At 60.4% G+C, this 11569-nt stretch overlaps 1 protein-coding gene across 1 annotated transcript; it reads left to right on the top strand.

Annotated features, from left to right (window-relative positions):
• The first annotated feature begins 5357 nt into the window (after window positions 1–5357).
• MIF (macrophage migration inhibitory factor) lies at window positions 5358–6147 on the top strand. The gene is made up of 3 exons (XM_070385556.1): window positions 5358–5566; window positions 5706–5878; window positions 5961–6147. The coding sequence occupies exons 1-3, from the start codon at window positions 5459–5461 to the stop codon at window positions 6025–6027; spliced, it is 348 nt and encodes a 115-aa protein (XP_070241657.1). The 5' UTR covers window positions 5358–5458; the 3' UTR covers window positions 6028–6147.
• Window positions 6148–11569: the final 5422 nt, after the last annotated feature.

The following is an 11569-nucleotide window of genomic DNA, read 5'->3' as shown; positions in this document are numbered from 1 at the left end:
CCCTGAGTTCACACCTGGAGCGTCTTTTCATACGCTAATTTTCCATCTGTATATACCTTCTTTGGTGAGTATCCCTTTAAAGTGACCAATTTTTTAAGTATTTTCTTTTTTAAAAAAAATTATTTATTTTTGGCTGTGCTGGGTCTTTGTTGCGGCGTGGGCTTTTCTCGAGTTGCGGCGCATGGGCTCCTCACCACAGCGGCTTCCCTTGTTGTGGGGCTTGGGCTCCAGGGCGAGCAGCCTTCAGTAGTTGGGGTGTGTGGGCTCAGTAGTTGTGCTCCCCCCGCCCTGGAGCACAGGCTCAGTAGTTCTGGCTCACGGGTTTAGGTGCTCAGCAGCATGTGGGATCTTCCTGGACCAGGGATCAAACCTGTGTCTTCTGCTTTGACGTAATTTTTTTTCTTTCTTTTTTTTTTTTACCAGTGAGCCACCAGGGAAGCCCCTGTTTGGTCAATTTTAAAAAATCAAGTTGTTTGCTTTCTTATTGTTGAGCTTTAAGACTTCTTTGTATATTTTGGATAATAGCCTTCAATCAGATGCATCTTTTGCATGTATTTTCTCCCAGTCTGTGGCTTGCCCTTTCATCTTCTTGACAGTGCCTTCTGCAGAGCAGACGTTTTTAATTTTAAAAAAGTTGAGCTCATCAATTCTTTCATGGGTCGTGTGGTATCTAAAAATCGTCACCAAATCCATAGTCGTCTAGATTTTCTCCTAGCGTCCACCAGTGTTTTCAGCTGCGCCCCACAGCTTGGAGGATCTCAGCTCCCCAACCAGGGGTTGAACCCCGGGCTCTTGGCAGTGAAAAGGGCCAGGCCCCAACCACTGGACCTCTAGGGAACTCGATTATTCATTTACTGGTAATGGAGGTGCAGTGGTGCCGGCATCGTTCACTGAAAAGACCATTTTCCCCGTTGGATTACCTTGGCACCTAGGTACGAAAGCCAGCCGGCCACTGTTGTGTCATGAAGACCTTGTTGGCTTCCACAGGGAGCAGTGACCGCCAGGTTAGCAGAAGCCGCGGGCAGTGGGCTGTTCATGGAGTGAGAACTCTCTGAGCCGGGCTCAGGGGAGGTCTTGCGGAGAAGTCACCTGGGGCTGGCTTCCTGCGGACAGGCCCCGCTGGGGCTCCCTTGGAGGCAGGAGTGTTGGAGGATGGGAATGAGGGCCTCTGGGTCCAGTCACCGTAGTGCTTTCTGGAAGGCGGGAGTCGGCACTGCGGGAGCCCTCCGTGGGGTCTCCCAGCTTCTCTCTGCCATCCATTTGGCCCAACTTTGCCTCTGCTGACCGGCCTCCCTGGATCCTCCTTGGGCTCCAGGGGGCACTACTGACCTTGCAATCCCGAGGTGTACAGGCTAGGAGCAGCGCAGGCGTCTGGCTGTGTCTCGGGTCTGGGACTGCATCGGTCACACTTCAGCACGCTGCTCCCCGGCATGGGCCGCAGAGATACACCCAGCCCAGGCCCAGCCCAGGCCCAGCCCTTGGGCCATGTCCCGCTTGCCACCCACCCAGCTAAATTGGCTGTAAAAGTGTGGGCTGGGTGTTGGGAGTCCTTGTTGCCCAGGGAACGCCCCCAGCGGGGTAAGGAGGCAGGGATGGGACCCCGCAGATAGGAGAGGCTGTGCCAGGGGAGGTGGACGGGACCTGGCCTGGCCTTGGCTTTGATGGGATGGGGGAGGGGGTGGGGAAGGGACCGGGCCGCTGGGGAGGGAAAGCCCAAGGCCACCATCAGGGTCAGGCCCGTTAGTCCGTTTGCTGCTCCAGGACACGTGGTGACAATGCAGTAATGTCGGGGAGCGTTTGCTGAGCACCTCCTGCATGCAGGTGCTTTGTGCTGGTACTTTAATCTCTCCCATCTTCACCCACGTCTGCGGGAGAGGAATTCCCCTATTTTGAACTTTTCCGGCTGAGACTCAGAGAGTTCATTCACAAGGTTCAGCCCAGCTCGCCCCCTCTGAACCGTGTCCCGGCCCTGCTTTGGTAGCATGGTGGTCTCCTGGCGGACACCCCTCTTAAAACCCTGTCCCTTCAGCTGGGATGGTGGCCCCCACGTCTCCTTCTGCTATGACTAGAGGGGAGGGGGTTGACTTGGCTGGTCTTTGCCGCACCTTTCACCACACTCAGCAAACAAGAGCACAGGGGCTTGCTGAAGGCTCTGCCCAGCTGGATCCTTCCGCGAGAGATGAACCGTGAGTGCTGGGGAGGGACACCAGGGAAGGAGGCTGGCAAAGGCGCCCTGGGAGCCGCTGGGCAGTGGGCCGCCCATGGACGAGGACTGGAGGACAGAGTCGCCCTCCCCGGGCACCCCTCACAGCCTGGCTGACTCAGGCCCTGCTCTTGGAGATGTTCAGACCTGGGCCCAGCTGCCAGCCCTCTGGGCATGCTGGGTCCCCCAGAGCTGTCCTGCCACATCCTGAGGTTTCCTCCCCTCCTGGTCTCTGCCTGCAGCCCTCACCTGTGGGGCACGGCTCCTGGTGGTCCCATCTGACTGCCTATCGGGCAGTCCGGTCCAGGTTCCAAGCAGGGCAGGAGGAAGGGCTCGGGGAGGCGACCCCATCTGCAGGCAGCTGCTCCCTGCGGAGTCTGCACATCACGTGGACACAGCTGCCCGGGGGTGGGGGGCGGTGACAGCGCCCGGTTGCCAGTGGCTCTGGTGGTGAAGGTTCTAAGCAAACAGATGCTGCCGGTGAGGAGGGAGAGGATGGTAGGGGGGTCCAAGGCCTCCTGGTGCGCAGGGCCGGTTATTGTTCGGTAGCTAATTACAGAGCCCCTGGGGACGCAGGGGTGATGCTCTTCTATTGCTCCTAGAACAAATTACCACAAATTGAGCAGCTTGAAACAAAACACGTTTATTATCTCACAGTTTCTGCAAGTCATCCGTTGAGTACAAAGTGACTGGCCTTCCGCTTCAGGCAAGTCAAGGCATCTCAGGATCAACTAGGGAGGAGCCCACTTCTGAGGTCATTCGGGATGCTGGCAGAATTCAGTGTTGGCAGAATTCAGCTCCGGATGACTGAGGCCCCTTCATCTACAAAGCCATTTATTTACAGCACTTCTGAGTCCTTCTGCTTTGAGGCTTTCTGAATGCCCCTTCCGTCTCATCTGCGACTTGAGCTGGAGAAAATTCTCTGCTTTTAAGGGCTCATGTGATTACATCGGCCCCACCCAGATAATCCACAATCATCTCCCTACTGTAAAGTCTGTAACCCTAATTACATCTGCGAAGTCCCTTTTGCCGCAAAATTTAACATCTTCACAGGTTCCAGAGATCAGGGCGAGGTCGTCTTTGGAGGCCCTCTGCCTGCCACCGAGTCATGTGGCCCAGAAGTCATGAGCCCAAAAAAGACAGTGCCCCACCGCATGGAGCCTAGCAAGGAAGCAGTGCGGTAGCTCAGATGGAAACAGGGTGGCGGCCTTGAAGGAGAGGGCTTTCCCGAGGAACGGAGCCCGAGGCGGATGAGCGTTCCAAGAGCAAGGCCCAAGCCAGGGGCTGGGAGCACGGCATCGCGGGGCAGCACACAAGATTCACCGCCGAGGAGGGCGGTGTGAGACGCAGGGTGGGGACCAGGCCAGCCGGGGCACTGTGACAGCACTGCCCCGAGGATCAGAGGGACCATGGCCAGAAGTTAGGCTACTCGATCCCTACCACGGCCCTCTGTAAAGGGGGCTCTACCGTCATGCCCGAATTACGCATGGGGAAACAGGCTCAGAGAGGTGAGCCAGGTGCCCACGCTAGGAAGAAGTGGGACCGGGAGGCTGCCACCTCCTCCGATGCCCTTCTACAGACAAAGTACTGACACTCCTGGGAAGGTCAGGGGTGAACAGAGGCGGTGCTGACCAGGGAAGGCTCCCGGTGCCACAGTAACAGCCTGAGGGCCACAGGGCTCACCTACGCATCATCGGTGCAAGTGTCTCTGCCGGGCGTGGGGGCTTCACCGTGTCACCCACTTCCACTATCAGAGAACCGCCACGCGGGCGCTGGCTACTAAATCTTCTGCTTGGAGTCATTTGGGTCACTTCTCTTCATGTATCACTGGGCAAGTCACATGATCATATGGATCTGCTGCCCCAGGCAGCTCACAGAGACTAGGCGGGGTGGGCGGGAGGGGTGAGGACCCAAGCACAGTGGAGGGAGGTCCATTTCACTGGCAGGCGATCAGGGACGGGCGAAAGGCAAGCACCTGGATTTGGACATAGAGAACAGGCTGTGCGGGCTTGCCTGCTGGGGCTTGGGGGAGCCCCCGAGCTGGAGACGGGCGTGGAGGGCATCCGTGGTTAACAGAGACCTCGGCACAGGTGGCCTGCTGGGGTAAGAGCAGGGACAGAAGGGGCCTTTTACAGAGCATCTGCCCAGCTGGGCCACGGGACCTCCTGCCTGAGTACGCCTGGTCCCATGGGCATGGGGGCCCATGTCCAGGCCAGCATGTGCAGGATCCCCCTTAACCAAACCATACCTGCCAGAGACCAAGGGCAGGACCTCTCTGGACAGATCTGAGACTGGGCCCAACCAGCATGCCGCCTCAAGTGCCCGGCAGAGCTCCGCTCCCCAGCACAGCCCCGTGACCAGGGTCTCCTCAGAGCAGGAGTTGGGCAGCCTTTCTGCTCAGGGACGGCAGGGCCTACAGGCTCAGCCCTGGCCCTGCCCTCTTCCTGCCCTGTCAGGGCTAAGTTCATTCACTCCTTCATTCAGCCAGTATTTAGTCCACGTCTCTCATATGCCTGGCACCTACGATGTGCGCCCCGAGCTGACCAGCAGTGGCAGAGAGAGACTTCCCCCCCAGGGCTCTGAGAGACGGCACCCCCAGAGGACCTGATGGGGTGGGCTTCCCTGAGGAGCTGGCATTTTCAGCGCTGCAGAGAGGTAGCCCGGTGGACTGAAGCTTTGCGGACTGCCTCTGGGCTCCGTGTGCCCCCAGCCCCTCCCCTGGGCACCTCCGGGCAATCGCACCCACTCCAAGAGCTGGGTGCAGGAAGGTCCCTGGATGGCGACGCGCTGCGGCAAGCGCTGCCCACATGCAGCAATGACCACCGCTCTCCATCACTCACACGCACACACACACACAGGCATGAGCGCGACTGCGGCCCGGGAGACTGCGGACACACAAGGACTCCGTAGAATGAACTGGGACTCCGCCTGCGCCCTCCTCGAGGGCCAGGGGTCATCTGTCCCGCTAACCGCTGTTCCCAGCACACAGACATCGCTGTGACCAAGTGAAAGGACTGACACTTCCGGCCGCCCAGCGGAGAACGGCTCGGACAGGGCGCGCAGGGCCAGAGGCGGTGACGTCACCGGCCGGGAGCGCGCCACCGCCCGGGGGCGGGACCGGCGGTGACGTCGCGGGAGGCGGGCCCACGTCGGGGCGGGGCGCCGGGCGGTGGTCACGTAGCTCAGGTTCCCGGGCTGCCTTAGCGCGCGCGTCGGTCGAGTCCTGCGTGCCGGTCCCCGCCGCCCCTCGCCATCATGCCGATGTTCGTGGTGAACACCAACGTGCCCCGCGCCTCCGTGCCGGACGGGCTCCTCTCCGAGCTCACGCAGCAGCTGGCGCAGGCCACGGGCAAGCCGGCACAGGTCTGCGGGGAGGGCCGGGCGGGGAGCGCGGCTCCGGGATGGGGCTCCGGGCCGGGAGTGTGGGCGGCTACGGGATGGGGCTCCGGGCCGGGAGCGGCGGGGGCGTGCAAGCCGGCTGACCGCGGCCCCTCGTCCGCAGTACATCGCGGTGCACGTGGTCCCAGACCAGCTCATGACCTTCGGGGGCTCCAGCGAGCCCTGCGCGCTCTGCAGCCTGCACAGCATCGGCAAGATCGGCGGCGCGCAGAACCGCTCCTACAGCAAGCTGCTGTGCGGCCTGCTGACCGAGCGCCTGCGCATTAGCCCGGACAGGTGCGTGGGCGCCGGTGGGCGGGGGGCGCGCGGCCTCGGTGGCACCCGCACGACCGGCTCAGCCTCGCTTCCTCCCTCGCAGGATCTACATCAACTTCTGCGACATGAACGCGGCCAACGTGGGCTGGAACGGCTCCACCTTCGCCTGAGGGCCGGGCCTCGGGTTCCCAGGGCCCGCAGCCCTGGCGCGCACAGATTTCCCGCCCGCCCCCCCCCCCCACACCGACCCCACCTCCCTGGAAGGAGCAATAAACGGTGTGGAGACGCGGGCTGCCTTGTTTTTTCTTGGCTTGCGGAGGAATCGATGCAGGGCGGGGCCGGTGAATGTGGAACCGAGGCCGGGACGGGTTATCCCCGGAGTCTGCAGCCTAGCCTTTCCACGCCTCAGCCCCCAGTAGAGGGCCCACACTTGGTTGGCATCCTGCCTGCACCCAGATCCAGGCATCCAACTCAGATCCGGAACCCTCCGTTCCCTCTCCCCACTCCGACCTCCTGCAGAGGCCCAGCCACCACGTGGGTCGGGGCTGGCTGAGGAACTGGGGGAGGGGTCAGAATCCCAGTAGAGCCGAGGAGGGGCGGGGAGGAGAGAGAAACCTGGACTCGGTCGGGGTCACTGCCCCGATGCCCGCCTCATGGTCGTGATTTGGGAAATCCCCCTGTTCTGGAGCTTGGAAACCGTTTTCCAGTGTGGTGGTGGGGGAGGTGCCTGGAAGGTGGAGTTCCTGATGATCTGCCCTGTCCACCCCGGGCCCTGGGGCACAGCAGTTAACTGCGAGAACAAACTCGTGGTTTGGGTGCCATTCAAGTCTCAGGGTACAGCAGCTGTCAGAGCCTCCAGGTGGCTGTTAGCCCCTGTAGGATAGGAAGGTCTCGGCGCCGAGGGGACAGTCGGGAACACCAGTGTACCTGGGGTCTCCTGGCCTAGGTAGGATCCCTTCTCCAAGTGCAGGGGCTCGCTCCCTTGTGGCCAGGCCAGTTGCCTTTGGGCCCCACCTGGAGGCAGCTCCTTCCAAATAAGAAAAAGTGCAGTCACTGAGTTGTTGGCACGGAGATGGCCTCCCCCTGCCTCATCAGCCCGGGTTCTGGGGCCTCCCCTATGGACTCGTGCTAGCCCTGAACCTCAGCCCCTAAGACAGACAAGAACACCCAGAGAGAGGTGACTTAAAATTCCACGGAATTGAAGTGAATTTGGTTTTGGAAGCTGAGATACTGGGGGAAAGGGTTCTACTGCCTGGGCAGGCCTCTGGTGCTGGGAGTGAGGAGCAGGCCTGCCTTTGAGCCACAGTGACAAGGGCCCCTTTATGGGTGTGGCCACCCCAGGCCCTTCTTGGGCAGCTGCCAGTGGCCCCGCCCATGTGGCTTCCCGCAGGCAGGGGCAGGAAGCTCCAGGTACCTAGTCCAGGCCAGTAGTTGAGGATGGGTCAGAACAACCCAGTTCACTGGCACTTTCCACTGGGGCAGCCTGCCAGGGCCAGCTTGCTCCCCTGGATACGCCTGAGGGCTGCTCTCCTTAAGTCCAGGCTGAAGCTGGGGAGGCGGGAAGCACTCCATCCCCCAGCCCCAAGTCTGCTTCCTGGCTATGGAGGGTTTAGCTTCCAAGACAGGGGACAGTCATGACCTTAGAAAGGAGGAGTCTGGAGGGTGTGGCCTGTCTGGGGGGGTCATTCTCCCCCCCACAGATGTCTTCAAGCTCCCCTCGGTCTCGTTCTGTCACCGGTGAGGCAACAGGAGTCTCAGGGTCTCCAGGCTGGGGCAGGCATGTTGTGGCCTGGCTCAGCGTCCCCCTCTTGGGTATGAACTCCTGCCAGCCTGGCCCAGCGCCCGTGATAGGGAGAGTAGGGGTCTGGGTCTCGGAGCATCTCGTCCAGCTTCCTCATTTCACAGCTAAGGACCTGGTTCTGGTCTCTGGGGCGTCGACTCGGGCTGCCTCCTCCCAGGGTCCCGCCTCATGTCTCCGCCCCCCAATGCCCCAGCTAGGACTCTCACTGTGGCCCCACGGGAGCCATGGGGGGCTCTCCAGCTGCAGGCGTCTGAGGGCCCAGGCTTAGCGCCTGCTGTCTCAGGGAGGGTGGAGGGGCTTGGGAGAGCGGAGCGTGGCTTGCCGCCGGAGGCTCTGGTCAGCTGCAGTGTTGCATGGCAAAGACTCCTCAGAATCCGAGGAGACTGTGGGCACCTGCGGGTCAGGGCCCACATTCGTGGCCACGCCTACTGCACCCCAGGGTTCTCCAAAGCGAACCACTGTTACTGCTGCACCCCGCTCAGGCCATCCCGTTTCCCTTACCTCACTCCCTGCCTCACCCCGTGAGCTCCAAAGCACGGGCTTATTGCCCCCGGAGCCAGCAGCTGCCCTGCCCACAGGGGTGCCAGCACCCTTGGAACCAGGAGCAGAAACTCATTTCCAAGGAACACTTCACACAGAGGTGGGCCAGACGGGGGTGGGGGCGCCGGCTGCCACCTGCTCTCTGCCATCACTCCAGTGCTACCGGTCGTCTGCAGTGAAGACCCCCGGCCTCCAGGGGGACCGGCCGCCCTCAGCCCCAGTTTGCAGCCTGGTGCCTCCGTTGCTTGTGCACTGAATGCCCTCCCTTCCTCACTCCCGGGAGCCCCGCACAGCGCCTTCTAGGATGCACTCCCTGAGGCCCTGACGCCAAGGAAGGCCCCTCTGCATCAGCCTAGGCCCTGAACACCGCTCCTCCTGGTCCTGTGTCCCCAGCAGCTTCTGGGCAGCTGCACCAAGCTCCGTGTTCTTTGAGGCCAGCAGCCTGGAGGCCACTCGGGGCATGTCCACTCTGGACAGCCTAGCAGCCTAGGTCCCTCCAGGCCTCCCTTGTCCCCTCCAGGCTTGTCCCACTGCCCTCTCCCCCAGCCTGAGACCCCTGCCCGAAGGCCTGCTTCCCCTGGGAGCCTGACCCAAGGGGCTCTGGAGGCAAGTGCTTGTGGCTCCCCTTCTGGGCCTCAGTTTTCCCCATCGATGAAATGAAGGGGTTCCCCAAACGTCTTTCCTCCATATTCCCTAACCGCGGACCCATCCCCGTCAGCCTCAGCAGCATGGGCACAGCGATTGCCGGGGATGCTGAAAGTGTCAGCAGGGTCTGCGCCTGCACTAGGGTCTTAATATTATCTGGGGGGCTCCGTGGACCCCAGAGCTCAGGACGATGCCAGCGTTTCTGGGCCAGTGGGCTCCTCCTTGACGCTTTTCCCCACTCCACACCCGGTGCTGGCCCCCAGGATGGGGCTTCGTGAGGCTCTCCTGCCATTCAGCCCTTCTTCCCAGTTGAGCCAAGCCAGCTTCCAGCCCTGCAGGCCTCACAGCAAGAATTACAGAATGAGCTGGAAAGGTGGGTGCATAGTAAGGCTCCATGAGCCCTTCTGCCAGACTCACCCTCCTGGTTGAGTGAGTGCGTCTCCCTTTCTGTGTTTGAAGCCCACGTAAGAGGGAAAAAAAAGAGGCCAGTTTTCATAAGCTGGCTGTGTCCCCTCGCTCCTGGAGCCTTGGCTGCCATCCAGGGACAGCAGGGTACTCTCGCGGGTCCACCCCCCAGACAGGGCTCCCAATCCCAAAGCTACAAATGGGAAGTCTCGTGAGTGCGACCCCATGACCGGATTTCTTGCCTAATTCTGCTCTCGTTTTAGCAGGAGACATATGTCTGGGGCTCAAATTCAGAGTATTCCAAAGATCCCCCAAGAGAAAGCTCCCTGCGGCCACCCGCTCCACAGAAACCCCCAGAGGCATCTTTACACACACATAACACCCCTCCCCCAACTTTTGTCGCCCACAAGTGGTAGCCTATTCTAACGCTAGTTTGACTTTGCTTTTTTTTTTTAAGTCTAGATCAGTTGCTTAAGCAGCCCCGGTCAGGACGGCTTGGGCTCGGTCCATCCCTCAGCCCTCAGCCCCATGCTGTTGGTGGCCACGCGTGTGGAGGTGTATCTGGAGGATAGGTCCCTAGCAGGGTGAGTAGGTCAAAATCGGTGCAGTGACCAGAAGTCCCCCCTAGAGGGGGCGTCTGGAGCCCGGGGCCTCCCCACCTGTGCCATTCCTGGTACCTTTTCGGGAAAGCAAGTCCACTCCTCCAGCCCGTTTCCCCACTGAGTGGTTTGTTGTGTTCAAGCTCTTTGTGTATCAGAGAAGCTAACTCTTTGCTGGGAGTTGCAAATGTTTTCCCCAGCTTGGGCCCGGACCTCGGCCGGCCAGAGCACCACGGGGATGAAGCCCTCTCGGGCCACAGTGATGCTGCCAGCAGTGGAGAGGTGTCTCCCCAGAGTCCGCAACTATCAACTTAGCTTGTAAGTTCGGGCGTCTGGTGGCAGCCAGCCCCCCGCCCCCATCCTCCCCAAGGAGCTTCTTCCCAGCACTGCTAGCCCAGTGGGGGATGGCAGGGCGATGCCTGCCTGAATTGTTGCTTTAACTCATGACCTTCAAAGGTGGTATGAAGTTCGCTGTGGCTTTGCTGAAAAGTAGACCTGGCTGGTCAAAAGCACTGTGACGGGGACTTCCCTGGTGGTCAGTGGTTAAGACTCTGCCCTTCCAACACGGGGGCGGGGGGCGAGGGTCCGATCCCTAGTAGGCAATGAGGCAACAGGACTGCCACCCACGAGAAAAGCGCGTGGACTCTGCCGGGGTCTGCCAGTGCTTCCCCAGGAGAAGCCCAGCTTCAGGGAGTGAGCCTCTCCTCCTTTGTTCTCTGATAATTTGGAGGATACTTTTCTTGATTCTAAAATAAGCCCATATTGTCTTTGTTCAGGCAGAAGTGGAAAGACCCTTTGGGTTTCAAGCCTATAAAGTTCTAGTGAGCCCCCAGTCTTCTGCTCCAGAAGTGGGTCTGAGGGGAAGGGGCAGGTACCGACGCCCTCCAGGGAGGCGCATGGCTTCAGAGAAGAACACAAGTGACCCTGCAGCCAGCACCAGCGTTTGGGGTGGGGCTGCCCAGGCGGCCCTGCCCCCCAGGAAGCAGGCGCGTCCAGTAGCAAAGAGCCCAGGCCTTTCCCCCACCAACAGCAAAGCACCACGAGAGCTGAGCGCTCAGGAGGGTTCTGGAAGGGAGTTTGCAAAAGCAGAACCTCCCATGAAGGGCTGATTCCTTGCTGAGTGGCTGGCTGCCAGTCAGAACAAAACGCAGCGACGAAGCCGACAGGCAAGTGCAGGTTCTACCGCCATCCCGCGTGTAGACAAGGGTGAGGGGCCTGGTGATCGTGGTGGGGTAAAGAAGGACACGAACGGCGGTCACAGCCCTTGTCCTGTTACGTCAACAACCCATGTTTACCACACAAGCAAAATAAAGAACGCTGAGGTATAGTGAATGTTGATTCAGAAACAGACACTTTCCAGAACAGGCTGTGACTTCACAGACACCACGCCGAACATGGCTTCAAATACGTGGAAGAGGCGAGACGAGAGGTGGCGACGAGGGAGACGAGCAGCAATTGCTGAGCTCACCGCTCGCGTCCGGGAAGGAAGCAGAGATGCGCTGAACTCCACAGAGAAAACGAAGACCCACCCGGGGGCCACTGAAGGGCCCCATAGTGTCTTCACTTCCCCCCAGTCTGCCCCACGATTCCACACAGCCCCAGGAGATATTCCCACACACTTGGGGTGGGATTTGATCACCAAATTCTAACGTTTGTGAGAATCCAAAGGGTCAGGAGGAGCCAAAACATTTTCAAGGCGGGGGACCTGCTTCGATGTCAAGA

The sequence above is a fragment of the Bos mutus genome, chromosome 17 (assembly GCF_027580195.1).
Source record: "Bos mutus isolate GX-2022 chromosome 17, NWIPB_WYAK_1.1, whole genome shotgun sequence".
Taxonomy (NCBI): domain Eukaryota; kingdom Metazoa; phylum Chordata; class Mammalia; order Artiodactyla; family Bovidae; genus Bos; species Bos mutus.
This window is presented reverse-complemented; position numbering and strand designations above follow the sequence as displayed.